The sequence below is a fragment of the Lissotriton vulgaris genome, chromosome 1_1 (assembly GCF_964263255.1).
Source record: "Lissotriton vulgaris chromosome 1_1, aLisVul1.2, whole genome shotgun sequence".
Lineage (NCBI taxonomy): Eukaryota > Metazoa > Chordata > Amphibia > Caudata > Salamandridae > Lissotriton > Lissotriton vulgaris.
This window is the reverse complement of record NC_141685.1, coordinates 1,876,660,499-1,876,679,703: the sequence shown is the minus strand read 5'-3', so window position 1 is coordinate 1,876,679,703 and position 19,205 is coordinate 1,876,660,499. Positions and strand designations below refer to the sequence as shown.

The window sequence follows — 19,205 nt, the reverse complement described above, 5'->3', positions numbered from 1 at the left end:
CAGGTAATAAGCACTGATTTAGATTAGTGCTTACCTACATTGGTGGCATTCACAGAACAAGCATTTTGAAAACCAATAGGTCTGGCTTTAATGTGGTTCACTGTGCAATCTCATAGGAGCATTGCTCATCCTACTCTTTCATGGATCTTTTACAATGTACTGCTCTGGTGTAATGGAACATGGGTGCAAATAGGTGTGCAAGAGAAGAAGGCAGGAAGCATGTGAGAGGGCATTTAGTACTGAAGTTGAAGACAGAGATACTCATGACAAGTGCCAGCAAGTGTCTTATGCACCAGGCAGTGTCTTCGACAAGATCCGTTTTTTCACTAATATTCTGTGTCTCCATATGGTGATCCAGGTCAGAGTATGAATTCCTAGAACCGATTTATCTGTTTTATCTCCATTCAGCTTCAAACAGTTGGACAATTCACAAAGGTATGTAAGAGCATGTAAAAGACCACCATAGGAGTACTGCTTCTGGTACCCATAATTGCTTCTTATGGATTGGCTCCTTAGTCTGCTGGGGGTGGACTTAGAGCAACATGCACAGGAGAAGTTGGCTTTAAAAACATTGCGCCACACTTGCCCACTCTGCTTCAATGTAGAATGGTGATGTACTGCTGCACTTTTTTATGAAGGAAGCACTGGTCTTGGTGCTAGCTGGGTTGCAAGAATACTGCTGTGATTCGAATAATTATCTCAAGGAAATTGATTTCCACGTAATGGAATCTATTAAGACCATTAACAAGTGATGGATTAGAAGTCACCATTTTGTGCTGTGATTTCAACCTCCCATTTCCCCAAATTTCATGTATCCAATATGTAGAGAAGGAATATTTCCCAAAGAGTGTAGTCCTTCTACTGTGTATCCTCTCTTTCTGATCCTCTTCTTGTTGATGAGCACAAACAAGGCAGCTTGCAGATGTCTGGCATTTTGGCAAAATACTTTTAGTGCGGCATGACTTCATATGGGGTCCAACAGAGTGGAACAGGTCAAGTGAAATATGTGCTTCAGTTGTGGTGATGGTGTGATTCCTGCATCAGATCAAACCGATAACCACCTCCAACTTTTTCTGATATTGCAATATGTGTGATATACATCTATCCTTGAGGGGTGAGATGGTGTGGTTGTCAGTGTGTGAATAAAGGTTTATTTATTTTTTGCAGTCTTCTATTTGACACAAAAATATAGTGATGCCAACCACAACTGATCACCATGGACAGGCAAAGTTATTTATTGAATGTCTGTGATACCAGTGACATGAACTGATGATTGGCATTACTAGTATCGTGTTGGACTCCTGAATTTAATTTCAAGTGAACTTATTGCGACAAAGTTAGATGTTTACACAGTGGATGTTAGGGAAGTTCCTAAGTCACACCGTTTTACCTTTTTACTCCCTCCTTCTCCTGCCACTCTCCCTGCTTTTCAAACATGGTAGTTTGTAATTATGATGTTTTCCCAGCCACTCCTAAATTAAAATGCTAACTGTGATGACAGTTTTAAATGGTGTGCTTTCCGCACAACGAAGAGGAACTAACAAATAAACATAATTTGCAATGCCAAGAGCTCCAACTTTCACTATTGCGAGACCTATTGCATTGCAAATGCTTGTTAGCTCTGCTCTAGAGAGAGCTGCAGTAGTTTCTCCTATATAATAAAAACACATATACATACATAGAGGGGGTTTTGGTCAGCCCTCTTGATGCATTGACCTGTTGTTGACATTTTTTCTGCCCATCACAGCATACAGCATTAGGCAGTAGGTCAGCCCGTCATTGGCTCTCTGGTACTCGAGGGACAGCATTTTGCTTGATCACGTCCACATCAACTTAAAAGAGCAAGCACTACAGTACCAGTGCTGGTGGGTCCGTGCTGTATTTTATCAAAGCTTTCTATTCTCTAACCTTATTTTTGTCATCTCAGTGGTTTAAAGTGAGTCTTCAAGTTACCGTAATTCAAAGCCTTTGTACATACATGAGAATCCTATTTTTCTATAAGGTCCGTTAAAAAGGAAATGTGTTTTGGCACCTCTTCTGAGCATATCTGCCTGCTAGAACGCTCCTGTTCCGTTCAAAAAGGTTGCATTTATCTAAATCTTTTTGTTGCACGCATTGTCCATCTCATTTTGTCTTTTATGTTCGTGGCACGGGCTCGATTATAACAAAAATTATCTATTGCACCTTGTTAATGACCTGTTGCCCTAGCTTTTGAGAACAAACGTACTCTTTACTGAGAACTTAAACTGTTGCAAAGATGATGGAATTTCTTACTCTAGAGTACTCCTAGTTTGTTCTCTTCAGTGCTTATTTTTCGAAAATTTTGATTTTTTTTTACACTCTGTGATGGTGTTTTAAATAGCAGTATAAAAACAAATGCCATTTTACTGTGTTGATCTACAAGTACATTTCAGTGATTCAGCGAACCGATTTGTGCTTAACTTACAAACGTCTCCATTCCAAAACAGTGATTTTACAAATCTCTGGCTGTCGGTGAGACTTGCAATGGAAAAAGTAATATTTCTGTGTAAGCTTTGTTGATGGCAAGTGTTGTAAAGAGGCTCTTTTGAGCGTGGTCATTTGGATACAGCAGCCTTGCAGTTCATATCGTTCCACTTAAGAGATATCTCGGTTATTTATTTACATCTTCCTTTAAAAAAAAAAAGGACCTTATGTGCCCCAATGCTTTTTGGATAATTTGTATAGAATTGAAATACTGCAGAGTACGGCTAGTTGTGTTTCATGCTATCTCCTAGCACAAGTGTCTTTCGACTTTTGCACGTGCTTGGTGACATTAAATGTTCTATACTGCATCTGAAATGGCGACTTCCGTATTTGCTTTATTTATCTAATTGGCCTTACTTTCAGTATGCAGTAGAGAAATTTCTGCTTGGGGACAGAGCCAAGATCCGAGCAGAATGGCCACTTGCTGAGAGAGCTCCACTGAAGCCAGCCTGTAAGCTTTAAAACCAAGCATTTTCTAGTCTTGTAACTCATGGCGGGATGGTGGGAAACCACCCCTAATTTTTGATGATGCTGTGGAGCGGTGAAGAGACTGCTTACGAAGATTGACTATCAAGCGCAATACAAAGACAGGAAGGCCCCCGCACAGTTATATTGGCAGCCCTAAAGGACCAATGAGAGGTGCGTACTGGGTGTAGATGCTGTAGGGAAAGTAACATTACCCCTGGTAAGTCACCCACTCGCATGATGGTGGACTTTGAGAGGTGGACTTTGAGAGGTGCTCTACTGAAGACTGGGTGAAAATGGCTCACCATGAGGGAGGTTTAGATTAAAATACCTTCTTTCATGTTTTGTTTATCAAGTGATTATTGTTACTACATTTCCTTTTGAAGGGGTAGTGCAATAAGACATTGAGCTCTGTCTTCAAACATGCACGTCCTAAATCTGCTTACTCTGGTGGTGCTGTTGATAATTGTCAATAGAAACAAAGGTTGATTATTTTTTTCATACCTGTCTCTTGCAGCAACTTTTCGCTGAGTGGCTAATGTTTGGATCCCAGATCTCTGCTCCATAGCGGAGTATTCCACCTACTTTGACTTGCTCAGTGGTGTTCTAGGTTTTGAGATTGCACATTCCTTGTTTTTTGCAGATTGTACAATACCCTTTTGTGGCTGCTTTGCAAGGTTGTCTTTCAGGTATTTTTCCTTGTTTAGGATAGTAGACCTGGATATTCCTAGGTGATTAAAAGTTCCCAGTGTTAGTAGTTTGCATAGCAACTTTTTTGAATTGTTCTCCTTGGAATACCTCCAACTTTCCAGCACAGGGAGATATTGCAGATTAAGGTATCCAGATCTGAAAAAATGTGTATACTGTTTGTTCAAAGATATGACCGTGCCCGAAATGAAATAACTTGTTGGTATAGGTCTCCTGCAACATATTTGGAGGCCACCAGAATTTCTTCTTCTGGCATGAACAGTGTCAGCTAACTCTTTGGGTTCCTAGGCTGACATGAACTATGTTTATTGCAAGGCTGCGACTGAATGAGACATTGAGAATACATTAAAATCTGTATTTTCAACTTGGCAATGATTCAAGCGATGTTCCAGGAATTCTGGAATTAGCATTTTCACCCCGTAATCAGGACAAGCCGTGCTATTGTAGAGGTAGTGCTGGTCATGTTCTCTGTTGGTCCAAAGTGGACCAAAATGGATAAATATAGGTCAGTGCAAGTGTCTCGATTACGCTACTTGATTTTCTTTGTCTTTTTGCGTATTGTGATGGTGATCCGATTTTGTCTGACAAAATGGCACTTTTAAATGTCGACTCAGTAGCTGGATGGTTATTTCTCTTTACTGTTTTATTAGGATGAGACGCTTGGTGTTCGTTGTAATTATAACTTTTTTGAGTCCGTGAAAGGTCCTTAATGATTTATTTGAAGCAGAGCAATGTTTTCTTACTAATGTGAGGTTCATTTTGGGAAGATTGTAGAGTTTTGCAGTTTCTACCATTGGCTGCAGATGTGGTGTATACTTTTATAGTGCTCTCACATGGCCAGGCTTCTGATTTGAGGATTTCTTTGAGGATCTCTGGAATCCCAGAAGTGAATTCCATTTGTCTGGGCATTTTGACAAATTTGTCTGAAAGTCCATGGTTTGGCCCCTCTGTATTGTGGACTTCTTTCGGGCGATTATGGTTTCTTCTAGTGATTTGTTCATTTGATGGGAAGTGGACCCACCCGTGGTAGGTTGGACTGTCTTGATTGATGTTGGGCTAGACAGTCATATAACTGATCAGAGCATCATAGCCTGTGCCTGCGGAGATACAATCCCTCTGGCTAGTCCATTTAGGAATGGAACTTTCCAGGTCCCTTCTGCAAACTATTCACTCTCACAAGTTTCCTTTTCATTCTGTCATGCTTTTTTGTGTTCTCTTGCTTTTTTGTGTAGTCTTGCGGCCTGTCTTCTTGCTGGCGGAGGGAGTTTGTGATAGTCTATCGCAGTCTGAAATCCTCTATTGTTTACATTTGTGTCCTTAGTTGACTCCCTCATGGTCAACTTACATGACTGGTTGATGAGGCAGAGCCTTTTGGATTGGCTTTTTTTGTGGCTTTTAGGGGAGACTTTGCGGATCCTTCCCTTATGTGCCCTTGTAAAAAATAGTATTGGAGATATTGACACCTCCAGGTCCCGGAAGATTCTGATCACCTGCGTAGACCCTCAGAGTTTCATCTAGCCCCTGGTTAACTCCAATCGCTACATTGATTGCTTTGGGACTGTGCTCACCAACAACAGCATAAAAATTGGTGAATTTTAATGTTGTATATTAGTAAATCTGCTAGAAACTCCTGGTAGAGGTTTTCTTTTTTTTAATTTTTTTTATTTTATTTATTAACATTTCCAGAATCACAGTAAAATCATGACATCGGTTGCCAATCACAGGAGATTGACAAAAATCTCAGTACATTCCTTTCGAAAATAGGACCTATTCTCAATATCAACCTTGCATTAATGGAGTACCTTACTTGTTCCGGATATAAACGGATATCAGCGCTTAGAGGCCCCGGTGGCTATAACGCGCTATACAAATCAAATAAATAAATAAATAAATAAACTGCACTTTCCTTAGTGTATAGATCATAAGATTTAATGTATCGCCTCCCCCACCACCCCCCAGGGTCGCGTTAGGTATACCCCACCCGTACCGGGTACCAAGAGTCGGACTACGTCCTATGAGTATTGTGTGTCTACTGCATTCCAGGGCACCGGGAGACTCCCATGTGTTGTTGTTACCCCTGAATCAATTTTGTCTGCCTGTGACCCCTCTATCTCCTCCGAGGGAAGGACCTCTCTCATACGGATGTCGGTTCCAGGCCTTCATGTCGTCTTCTAGCTTTTCATCTCTTCTAACTCTTTCCAGTCGGATTAGCTCCATGGGGGGGTCCGGCTCATCCACCTAATTGCTATTCTGCGTTTGGCTAGTACTAACCCTAGCTGGAGAAATTTCCTTGTGAGATTTTTCCCTGTAGGTCTAGGGAGGAGTCCCAATAATATCTCCTTAATGAAATCAGGTATCGTCCATCCTGTAACTTTTTGTAAGCAGTCTATCACCTTCCCCCCAATAAGATGTAAATTCCGGGCAATCCCAAGTCATATGTATAAAATGGGTGTTTAGGGCAGTGGTCAGGGTGGTCTGGGTATATTTTGTGTAGCTCCCGCAGGGTCAGATATGCTTATTTCTTTATTTAAACAGTTTTGAATAGCGCGAAAGAGACCCCAAGGGGAATCAGGTTTGATGTACAATATTATATTGTGTGAGTTTGAATCTAGCGTTGGGGCTAATTTGTTTGACCCCCAACTCTCGGTACAGGGTTGACGTGACTGGGGATACAATGGACCCATGGGCATCTCCACAGGTGATCAGCCTCTTCTGGGACCTGGAGGTGCTCACATGAATGGAGTGGTGTTGATTGGATAGGTAGGAGGAGCATCAAAGAACGATTTTTCTAGAATATCAAATTTGAGACTTCAGTATATTGATGATGGTGGTGGAGGGTTTGACTGATTCTGAGGCAGGACAGGGGTCCATTAATATCCGAGGCAGGGTTAATCATCTGTGGTCCGAAGGATATATTCTATGATGTGTAAGATAGTTGTCTCCATGCTGTAGCATGATTGGCTACTGGATTGAAGTTTGGTGGTAAGTAATCTGCACATCAACTCTTGTTGGAGTACTGGGTTGGGTGTGGCTGGCCGGAGATGGCTGCACATCTATAGAAGCTCTGATGGCCACCTCATGACCCACCAAATCATGGGCACCCTGGAGCCAGAGTCTGTGGTAATCAGACCCATAGTGCCTGTATAGTGGAGGCAGTTGCATAGGGGAAGAGTACCGGAGGCAGCGACACAAGCCGGGGAGTGAGCGCGATTACCCCGGTTGCATAACTGAAGATGCCATAATTGAGGACTGAGATCCCTCTGCCTGACCCCAGGACTGGGCCTAACAGCAGGTACGGGGTGGCACAGAAACCCCAGTGGCTAAGGAAAGCCCAGAAAGAGTGCCAACTGTAACCTATGAGGCAGAGACCCGCTCAGATGTAGGTGGGGCGAGAGCTTGTTGCTGCCTTGCTCCGTGCAGCCCAGGAGAGGGCAGAGAGACAGTGGGGAGTGTGCCACCAGTGCATTTGTCCCATTGTTGGGAGGGCTTAAGGTACTGGGACCCTGGGACTTTGCTGGGAGACCTTTGAGCAGTGCTGACTGGTTTGGGGGGAGTGTATTCGCCAGAAGGGGCCCCAGTGACAGGCAAAATATATCTGGATAGCTGCTAGTACTTACACTGAGACAGGCCTCAAAGTAGTAGGTGGGCAGTCACCTGAACCGAGACTGAGAGACACAGGACCGAGGGCCCTTACTGGATCTTAAGTGTTATATAAAAGTGGATATTGGCCGTACCAGATCCATGAACGACACTCTGGCGGTTAGTGGGAATTCTAAATCATCGACTGAAGGCCTCTCTGACACAGGGTGGAGGAGTTGGGAATAGTCGTTACGAGAGTAATCCGTTTTGATGGCACACTGTGCCTAAGCCCTATTGACGGTCTAGACCTTTAATTAGTTCTGGTAGAACAGGGAATACTCAGAGGTTCCATCTGCCATGATGGAGAGAGCGACGAAACGCTTCTTTCTCACCTGGAATGTTAGCGTAATGGACTCTGTCAGTAAGTAATATAAAATATTGGTGTATCTGGGATGCTGTGAGAGTGCATATGGCTGTCTTCCAGGAGATTCATCTAACAAGGGGGGAGACTGCCAGACTGCAACTGAGATGGAGGGATAAAACTATTCCACCGAATATTCAGCCAATGCCAGAGGGTCACAAATATGGGTTAGGCAAGGGATACTCTTGGTACAGTAGGGCACAAGTTGATACTGAAGGCCACTATGTGGTAATTCCTGGAAGACTTAACAGGCTACAAATGGCATTTGGGAGCATCTGTGCACCAACAGTGCGACAGGCACTTTTTCAACCACTTGCACACATACTCTCACTTGACTCATGCTCGCTATTAGTTTTAAGAGGTGACTGCAGCTGCAAAGCTGACATCACCCTCGACAGGTCTGTACACCCACTTGCTGATCATGTAGACTGGCACAGGATTTTAAAGAATGTTTGGGTCACTGGAAACTCCATGACGTATGGTGAATTTGGAATATGGTGTTGGAGGGAGTATTCTTTTTTTACTTCCCAAACCATGATGTACATGTCCGCTTGGACAAATTATTATACTCCGTGGTCATCAAAACGGTGATTGCACATGTAGCCTATTTAGGACGTAAGCTCTTGGACCATAACCCGCTGATTATGGGAGTCGGGTGGTGCCAACACATCACCCATTCCTGCGTGGTGCTCATAAGGCATCCCACATCAACATGGAGTGGCACAACTTCAAGGTGGTTGTTAGAGGCTACTGCCTGAGCAAGTTGGCAGAGGTCGTAAAAACACTTTGAAAGGCTCTCACTACACTAGAGGACAATATCTGGCGATTGGAGAAGGATATCCCTGACCACCCCTGGGTCTTGCCCACCCTGTGTGAGGAATGGAAGGATCATGTGACCATGCTCTGGTTCCTGAACATAGGAGAATATCTGATACACCCCAACGGTATGGGACGCACCATTACACCAATACCTGGACGAAGAGGATCGATGGTACACTCACAACAGGGCGTACATGATGTGTTCACGAGGCACTACAAAGACCATTATGGGTCTCGAGGCCCAACGCCTGGTGAGGAACTTGAGGACTTCCTTGACAGAGCGGTATTATCGCAGTTTGCTGCGGATGACTGGGACGCCCTTAGGGCACCTATTACTGAACCGGAAATACGAGCGGCCACCAAATAACTGCTGGTAAGACCCCTGGCACTGATTGCTTGCTGGTAAACATTTATCAGGAGTACTCCTCTGTAATGGTGCCAAAGCTGTCCAAAATGTATACCAATTAATTTATTTATTTAATTTATTTATTCATAAAGTTTTATATAGCGTGAACTTGACCCAAGAGGATATCAGAGCGCTTTACATTTAGGATTGTTGCGTTTAAAGTTACATCAGTTACAAGAGCATAGTAAGGTACAGTATACATAAACCATTTGCAAGAATTCGTAGGAGGGAGGGGAGGAAGGAGTAATAGCAGGCGACGAGGAGGAACTGTGCCCAATGAATGGCTGGGTAAGTGACGATCAAGGGGTAATCCACATTCAAATGTATTGTAATGTGGGTTCTTGCCAGACACAATGAGGAAGCCCTCATAGTATCTGTTCCTAAGCGGTCTAGTTACATTACAAATGTTGGAATATTTCATTCCCTGTTTATGGTGAATTTAGAATACAAGATCTTCAGCAAACTGTTAGCCAACAGGCTAAAGCCTCACCTGTAAAGGCTAGTGCATGCGGATCAGAATGGATTTATTCCCATGCGAATCATCTCGTATAACATACAGCGCCTGTACAGTGTCCTGGATGAAACCTCTCTCAGTCCACATTCAGGAGCTGTGGTGGTGTCTGTAGACATACAGAAGGCGTTAGAGTCCGGTAGGTCTACATGCAGGAGTTCATGGCTCTGATATCCTTAGGGCAAGGCTGGTGCAAATCGGTGGCATTACTATACACAAATGTGCCAATGCATGTCCGCACCGGTCAGTGCACCTCGGACCACCTCAGAGTTTATCTGGGATCCAGACAGGGTTGCCCCCTCACCATGCTCCTCACTCTGGCATTCGACCTTTTCACGAGCCTCATCCTCATTGACTGGGCTGATAGAGGAATTCCTAGGTATTACAGGCAACATCTGCTGTCACTGTACGCAAATGATATTCTTTTATATCTGAGAAAAGCCTGAAACGGCATCCTGAGGGCTGTGACCTTATTGGAGGACCTGGGACTGGTACACTAACTGAAGAAAGAGATGTGCGTTTCCCGTGTTTCCATAGCTTCAGGAACCTCCAGAACCTGTCCAGTGGGAGCCTGAAGTCTGCAAATACCTGCGTGTCGGTGTATCCTGCTCATGCAGTTACTTGGAAGGGCATCCTGGAGGACATCCTTCACAGTCTGAAGGGTAGCATAGCTTTTTTGCGGGTGCTCAGCCTCCTCATAATGGCAAAAATGGCTTTGGCAAAGATGATTATCCTACCTGGAGTACTTTTTACTGTGGGGACTGGCTTTGATCTATTAACACTTTGCTTTGAGACCTTATCTGGGATGGAAAGCTCAGCCAGGTGAGAGACCTAGTGATAGCTAAATGCTGGGGGAGTTTGCCCGGCAGAGCTAGGTGAATTTGATGGGGACCGCAGAGAGGGGATGCTGGAATCCGTGCTCTTGGGCCTGAAAATCACACCTGTCCAGAAGCCCAAACTCTTAGTTATTGCCCTCCGGTGTTGGAGAGGATTGCTTCATAGAGTTGGACTTGATCCCCTATATGCGCTGGCGCTCCAGTTGAAACGGTTACCTACCACAGAAGTGGGCAATTTCACTGCCCGCTGGATGAGGTCCTTATCAGACGCAGGTATAGACACACTGGGAGATTTTTATTCTGAGGGCTCCTTTCGCAACCTGGAGTCTTTGATTGTGTATTAGACGCCAAATTCTTAGTTTACAGAGCACTGGTGCAGGCGGTGCGCCACCTATTCAGGAACCTAGACTCTGAGCCCAACACAAATTACTTTTTGCAGACCTTATTGACATTCGTTCATGGTCTCCACTTGATTTCCTGGATCTACAAGACCATGAATACCACAACATAGTCATCTCCCACCATTGCGCACTAGATGGGAAACCATCATTAGTAGACCTTTCCAGGTCAAGGAGTAGGAACAGACCCTAGAAAATACGTACTTGCTCACATGAAATATACCCTTTATATTCACACACTAAACCTCATGCTGCATATGGCTAACCAGTGCTGCCCCATGTGTGGTTTAAAGGATGCAGATTTTGTTGACATGTTGTGGGGCTGCCCAATTATATCTCGTTATTGGCTCTTAGTCACGACACATCTAGAGAAAATCTTGAACAAACCGCTTAATACAATAGAAATATGTCTGTTATGCCTCTATCTGCGATTGACTTAGAGGAACGCTGGGAACAGGTTTTTGGACTTGACTTTAGCTGTTGCCCTCTGAGATATGCAAAAACAACAAGTGATGGACCGAATGTGGATCAATGTCACACACTCATCCCAGTCCAAAGATCTGGGCCCAAATCCATCGTTTTTTTGCACTCCACACCACCCTGGGTTAGACAATGGCGATATGCAAATCAGCTCTGACCCTGTGCCCCATGGGAACAGTCCAGTCCGAACTACAAAAGCCATGTCCTTCCCAGAACGGAATCAAGCATCCGAGGACCGGACCGGTTTCGAGGTAACACCTCATCAGCCCGGCTAGCTTGACTCCAGTGGTGTGGAGTGCCTGGGACCCACGTCTGGGCATCCCCAGCGCACTTAGGGCGGAATATGCAAAAACAACAAGTGATGGACCGAATGTGGATCAATGTCACACACTCATCCCAGTCCAAAGATCTGGGCCCAAATCCATCGTTTTTTTGCACTCCACACCACCCTGGGTTAGACAATGGCGATATGCAAATCAGCTCTGACCCTGTGCCCCATGGGAACAGTCCAGTCCGAACTACAAAAGCCATGTCCTTCCCAGAACGGAATCAAGCATCCGAGGACCGGACCGGTTTCGAGGTAACACCTCATCAGCCCGGCTAGCTTGACTCCAGTGGTGTGGAGTGCCTGGGACCCACGTCTGGGCATCCCCAGCGCACTTAGGGCGGAATATGCAAAAACAACAAGTGATGGACCGAATGTGGATCAATGTCACACACTCATCCCAGTCCAAAGATCTGGGCCCAAATCCATCGTTTTTTTGCACTCCACACCACCCTGGGTTGATTCCGTTCTGGGAAGGACATGGCTTTTGTAGTTCGGAATGGACTGTTCCCATGGGGCACAGGGTCTGAGCTGATTTGCATATCGCCATTGTCTAACCCAGGGTGGTGTGGAGTGCAAAAAAACGATGGATTTGGGCCCAGATCTTTGGACTGGGGTGAGTGTGTGACATTGATCCACATTCGGTCCATCACCTGTTGTTTGCATATTCCGCCCTCTGAGATATAGCACAGAAGTCAAAATCAGCAGAGGGCCCTCTTCACAGCAGGTAGCAGGCGTATTTTGAGACGTGGATGACGGCTGAGGGGGCTGCATTATGCTCCGAAGAGGCAAGAGGCGCCTGTACAAATCCCGTAGCAGAAAAGTGGATAAAGTAGTGACTAGGAACCAAAAATGTAGTGGGACGGGAGTTGGTGAACACAACATATACCCTTGACCTATCCTCTTGACTACTCCCCCACGCCCTCCTAGAGAACGACCTCACATACTTTCTTCTGACAACGAGACATTGAATGCCCAAATACCATCATGAGCCAACATTAGATGCTGACAACATCGACTGCCACGATTGGGAGTTTCTCACTTTTTTCCATGTGATTAATATAGTTTTGTTCCTGTTGGCCACAACCATATGCCACTGGGAGCGATATGCATGCTGAACACGTAGCGAACTTGTACTGACTCTGTGTTCCTAAACATCTGATGGGATAAGAAGAGGGCACTATCAGAAAGAAATTTGGGGGAGATGGAAACCGATTTCGATGAAGTACGAGATAATGATAAATGTAAGGCTAATTACGGCAAAAAATCAGTACAATAGTTTGAAAAAAATCAGTCCTTGTTGGAGTTTTGACCCCTTAATTCAAGCTGGTCTTATCAATACTGTGGACATGAAGAATTCGTATCAACAGTGTACTTTGCACAGAAGCAAGTTCAATTTCACAGTAAAACCCTTTCAAAAACGTATTTTACTGTTCCTTGTTTTAGAATTCAGAGAAACCTCCAGTGGAAGAGGACCAGGAAGAAGCGTTAAAAAGAGCCTTGACATCTGGAGATCTACATTTGTGCAAGGAACTTTTAAATGCAGGTGCTTTGTTGTCTTTCATGCTTTATTTTTATTTGATGGTTGATATTGATATGTCAAACGTATTTGTGGCAAATACAGTATTTTTTTTATATATGTTCACATTAATATCATTCAGAATATTTAACTTAAAAGAAATCTACATTGTAGTGCTGTGTAGTTTCCTCTAATCAGTAGGAACTGCCCGTTTGTGGAAGACATAAACCTAGGATGATGCCAGGATGATTCCATGCACTCCCGCAGGGTATGTTGTTCCTTGAACCATCTAGATCACAGTGCCACCGTTAGCCCCCCTGAACCTAGACAGGGAGCAAACAGTTATGGAAACTACTGAACATGCTTCTTTAAACAAGAGGAACCAAGAGCTTTTAGCTAGGCCCAGCACATGTGCTCCCTTTGGTCATAACTTAAATGCAAGAGTGTGCAGTTCCTTAGACAAAGTTAGGAGAAATGAAGGATTGAGAACTAGTGGATTGTTAGGTCAGTGGAATAAGCTTCATCATCTGGGCACACTCCTCGGCGGGCGCAGCATTGCCCGATGGGTACCCGCGAAGGGCGCTTTGGTAGAGACCTTTTTATTTTGCTGTATGATGAGGTGTGGGTTGTGAAGAATGTGTAGTGTGGTAGAAAAAAGTTAATTAAAATGGGTCTAGTGATGCTGGGTTTGGGGACCTCCCGTTTTAGCAAGGATCATGTTTGCTCTCTAGGACCATTGAATCCCACATGAGCGAAACAGTTTTTAATTAGGTTAGTAAGCTTCACCAGTAAAGTTTCCTCAAACCTAGCATCACAAGACCTATTTTAATACACCTTTTTCCACCACACTACACATTCTTCACAACCCACACCTCATCATACGGCGAAATTAAAAGATCTCCGGCAAAGAGCCCCTTTGCGGGTGTCAGTCGGGCATTGCAGCGCTGGCCCAGATGATGAAGAATGACACTTTTCAGGGTGTGTGAGGGCACTTGCTCCTATTGGAGCCTATTCGACTGACCTGACAATCCATTAGTTCTTAATCCTTCATTTCTCCTAACTTTGTCTAAGGGACTGCACAGTCTTTAAGTTAACTACTGAACAGGACAACCCTGTTACTGTTACAGTGACTTAGGACGTTTCACTCAGACACTCATGCTCTCTTCCGCTCTGAGAAATTTACTAAGAATACACGAAGGGACGTTTTCAATATTTATTGAATCGAAGATATTCTTGTATAGAAAACATGTGCTATATGCAGGTATATACAATATTATAACAATCTATCGTATGTCTTTTGATGAAATACCGCTATTTGTAAAGCGCAAACAATTACCCCTATGGGTGTCATGGTGCTGGGGGCCGTTGGGAAGACTAAGCCAGAGTCACATGGTGCTGGGCTAACCTGCCACCGACGCCGGGAATCGAACCGTGAGCCCCAGTGTTCTGGAGTCAGACGCCCGGCTGCTGCGCCACACCTCTTCCTAAGATGCAACCCCTGACCTACGTGTCTAGGGTGTGAATATATGTTCTGCCAAGAAACCTCTATCTGGAATATCTAACCATGTTACCTGGTCGGTGAAGAGAGTTGGACCCCGTCTTGGTCACGAGCTGAACACCCTTTACGGAGATGTCAGTCAGCTGCTCGGCGAGAGCTGCGGCATGCAAGGACCCCTCTAAGTCAGCAGAAGATTCTCATCTGATTATACTTGGAAACAAAAAGTTACATATAGAAAAAGGCAGGTTTGCCTTGGGCCGAGATTGTGACTGACCTGCCATTTTTTGTATTCCACAGATAGCTGTGTCGCCATATGGACGTAATAATAAACACATTTGTACAACGCACGTGAGGGCCTTGCACACAGTGCCAAGGCAGCGTGACCATTTTTTCACAAAGTTCTCTGTGTTAGCAAGGTCGGGGTTTCCGAGACTCTAACCCAACTGTCACAAATGCAAATGTGTGCCAACAGGTGGCGTGACATAGTGGAGGCATCCTTAGGAAAGAACTGTGTACATGTAAAATGACACTATTTCCTACCAGGCCTTACTTGGGCACATGACAGTAGTGTATAACTTTTGAAAATAACAAATAAACGAAAGATATTTTGATATAGTCACCAATGACTCCTAGGATTCGTTATTCTGATGAACTTTTTTTTACAGTTTATTTACGTTTTCAAAAACATTCACTAGTGCGGCACATCTAGAAGAGGAAGCAGAAAGTTTTACATCATATTGTTTCTCAAGTGGTTCATTATAAGAAAGTAAAGCATCAATTGAAATATTACATTTCTCTCCAGTCTCTTGTAAGGCGAACAGGCTACCCCAATATAATCCCTCTTGGCAGTAAACATTGATCATGCATTGTCCACATTTTCCATCCAACCAATCACTTATCTGAGTCACTGACAAATTCTATAGCCTCAACCTCCACTTAGGAATCTAAAAACCCAGCACACGGACCACTCCACACAGTGATATCCTCCTTTGCCTTTTCGTCCCTTCTGCTAAGTAAATATGAGCTTCTGTAGTAGGGGATCTCTGTGCATAGTCATAATCTAGTGAATAGTCCCGCCCATGTACGTGGACCCCGGCAATCAAAAATAATCCCTTAAGTTGTCAAATCATGCAGACCCTGCAAGACACTTAAGAGACAATTTAAAGACAAATAATGCAGCCTATATCCACAGGCTACACTGTCCAGTACTTCAACTAGAAATTCCACCAAACAATCCAGCCTGCAGTTTCTAACATAGAGAAACTTGCCTCCACCAGTAAAAGACTCTGGAATGATAGTGAGGAAGGCATGGACAGACAAGCCCCATAGTCTGCCATTATGTGGCTTAAATAGGATACTGTGCCTTTAAGAGAACTTTCCAGAACCTTCTCCCAGTATCCCAGAATGCATAGCAGGCCCCTCTTACTTTCAGTTCTTTTTTCCGGCTCCTACTAACAGGACCCTGGCATTGAGCTCTCCCTTGTTTCAAGGGTTTATTGGATTTTTGTCACTTTTCTGTATAAAAGTGTTTGAGTTTAGCTTTCTTGGTGCTTTTCTTCTCCCCTGTGTGTTGGTTCAGGCGTTTTACGGCTCTAGTATGCCTGGTCTTTTTGACAAGTGCCCAGCATGTGGAAGGAAGAAGGCATCGTCTGTCTCCCTGAAGAACATGTCCCTGAAGACTGTGACATCTGCCAGCAGTTCTCAGCAAGGACCCTGAGGGACAGGCTGAAGATTAGGCTTCAAGGCCTTGAAGAGAGACGGCTGCAGGTGGGTCTGGGCAGGCTGGGAAGGTTCCCTCTGCCTCTGTTGAGGCCTCTGGGGGGCTCCCCAGAGGCAGGAAGGCCAGCAAACGGTCCCGGTCTCCGTCGACGTCGATTGCATCGACAACGTCGAGAGGGATGACGACGGTGTGTTCCCCGTCTCCCCGGGTGTGTTCCCCGTCTCCCCGGGCGTGACGATTCGATGTCGAAGGGCCTGGAGAGGCCGCCGTCGAAACCACCGTCGTCGGCATCATCGTCGTCGGAGTCCTCGTCGACGTCTGAGTCGACCTATCGACGTTGAAGACTGAGCGACAAGCATCAGCGCTCGCCGTCGAGGCTACACCGCCGATCGCCGTCGAGACAACGTTCGACGTCGAGGGGCTCCTCGACATCGAGGACCTCAAGAAGGAGGAATCGGCGCTCGTCGTCGAGAACGGAACGTTCGACGTCACGGAGGCGGCGTACGGCGTCACGAAAGAAGAGGTCGACGTCGCGGAGGCGGCGTTCGACGTCGTGGAAGAAGAGATCGACGTTGCGGAGGCGGCGATGGACGCCGGAGTCGCGGAGGCGACGTTCGACGCCGGAAAAGCGACGCTCAGCGTCGAGAAAGAAGAGATCGGCGTCTAGGAGTCGCTCCACCTCTCCTAAACGGCGCAAGAGGAGTTCTGGCCCCAGAAGTCAGACTGGATCTAGTGGAGGACGCAAGAGGAAGCGATCGCCTGCTGAAGGGGCTGGATCTCAGCCCCCTTCGCCGAAGGGGTCACCGGGCTCGGTGTACTCTGTGGTATACACGCCATCTCGGCCTAGGTCGCCACCTCCGCCTGTACCTAAGGAGGGCCCTCCCACCAACCCTCCACTTCCACCAGGCAGTCCACTGCCACCGCTTCCACCACATGGGCCTGCCCCTCGGTCGGTGATACCTCCGGTCCCTCCGCCGAGGTCCACGTCATTACCTCCTCTGCCGACACCTCCTAAGGGGACACCGAAACCTAGACCCCAGGAGGAACCGAGGAAGACTCCCCCACGGAAACCTGTGGAGCAGCCACGGGCTGGCAGATCACGCTCTCGCTCTAGGAGGAAGGAGCGATCGCGCCACAGATCGTCCACGCGGTCGAGACACCGCCATAGGAGGCACAGATCTCGCTCTCACACGAGGTCCTCAGGAACCAGGGACTACTCTCCGACCTTGTCGGGGTCACCGGACACGAGGGTGTCTCCGATTGATGACCTGGCGGCGTTCCATGATGTTCTTTTGAGAGGCGCTGCGAAGTTGGGCATATCTTTGACGGTCCCTACACCTAAGACATCAGTCATTTTCGAGACCTTGCATCAGAAACACCTGTCTCGTACTCTGCTGCCTCTGGTGCCGGGCCTGGAGGAACCGGCCATGGCCCTCTTCCTCACCCCTACGGTGACGAAGGCGGCTCCGTCGAGATTGCTGAAAAAGTACCGGGCTCCCGATTCGGACCCGGCCTTTCTAAGGGCAGAACCTCCTTCGGATTCTGTGATTGTGACGGCGGCCCGCAAACAACATGCCACCACCCCGTCATCCACTGTTCCCCCGGATAAGGAGTCTAGGTGGATGGATTCAGCAGGGAGGAAAGTATGTGGAACATCGGCGACCTCTATGAAGGCTGCGAGTGCCACGGCTTTGTTGGGACGCTACGACCGCGCCCTCTGGGACTCCCTACAGCAGTTTGCGGAACACTTGCCTGGCGAGAAGCGGGAGGACTTCCAGGAAGTGCTGAATGAAGGGATGCTGGTGGTGAATCAGACTAATCCCTATTAGCGGCACATGGTTTTCACTGAAACAGGACGCACAGCAGAGGGTAGCCAACCTTCCATTCTCGGGCGAGACCCTCTTTGGGAAACATGCGGATGACGAGATGGCCTGCATGAAGGCGAAGGCCGAAACGCTCACGGCTGTGGGTCTGGAGAAGCCTAAAGAAACTAAGAAATCTTACCGCCCATTCCAACGGCGGTTCGGTGGGCAAGGCAGAGGACATGGCCAGGCTTCGGGACAGTCGCAACAACAACAGTTCCGTAAGCCGTTCCAGAAACGCCAGAAGGGCAGAGGAGGCCAGCAGTCGGCTCCAGCGACTAAGGGCCAGGCCGGGTCTAGGCCCTAGGAACCTACTTCCCCCGGATCTGTTACCCACTCTGGTAGGGGGAAGCATTCAATTTTTTCTGGCAGAGTGGAGAAAAATTACTCCGGACAAGTGGGTGCTGAATATTGTTTGCAATGGATACAGTCTTCAGTTCACCAGCCCGCCTCCAGCGATTCCACCGGTCAGCTCGCAGTTTCAGCTGCCCGAGCTTCAGGCGGAAGCGGATATCCTGTTAAGGAAAAGGGCGATAGAAGACGTACCTCTGTCTCAGAGAGGAAGAGGTCTGTACACCTGGTTCTTCCTGGTTCGCAAGAAGGACAAGAACGAGTTCAGGCCCATTCTGGACTTGCGACAGGCAAACAAATGGATTCGCAGGGAAAAGTTTTGCATGCTGTTGTTGCATCAGATTTATCCTCAGTTGCAACAGGGAGACTGGCTATGTGCTATAGACCTACAGGATGCGTACTTCCATGTGCCCATTGCACACAAACACAGGAAGTTCCTGCGGTTCCAAGTCGGCGCCAATCATCATCATCATCAATACACAGCACTCCCATTCGGGCTAAAGTCTGCGCCGAGAGCATTCTCGAAGTGCATGGTGGTGGTAGCAGCACACCTACGGAAGAACAAGGTGTTTGTCTACCCATACCTGGACGATTGGTTGATCAAGGCATCCTCCTTCTCGGAAGCGCGAGCACACTTCCAGAAGACGTGCGTTCTCTTGAACAAGCTGGGGTGGCACATCAACATGGCCAAGTCTGTCCCGACTCCGGTCCAATGCATACAGTACTTGGGAGCCTCCATCAATACGCTGTCAGCAAGCGTGTCTCCTTCGGAAGAGATACGATTATCTTTCCTTTGGAAGGC

At 46.4% G+C, this 19,205-nt stretch overlaps 1 protein-coding gene across 1 annotated transcript in view; it reads left to right on the top strand.

The window, feature by feature from the left end:
* ASZ1 (ankyrin repeat, SAM and basic leucine zipper domain containing 1) overlaps positions 1-19,205 on the top strand; it is a 1,750,578-nt gene that overhangs the window by 146,853 nt on the left and 1,584,520 nt on the right. Inside the window, exon 2 of the mRNA XM_086919410.1 lies at positions 12,900-12,999. Within this exon, the coding sequence (XP_086775536.1) occupies positions 12,900-12,999 (100 nt within the window). The remainder of the gene's footprint in view (positions 1-12,899; positions 13,000-19,205) is intronic.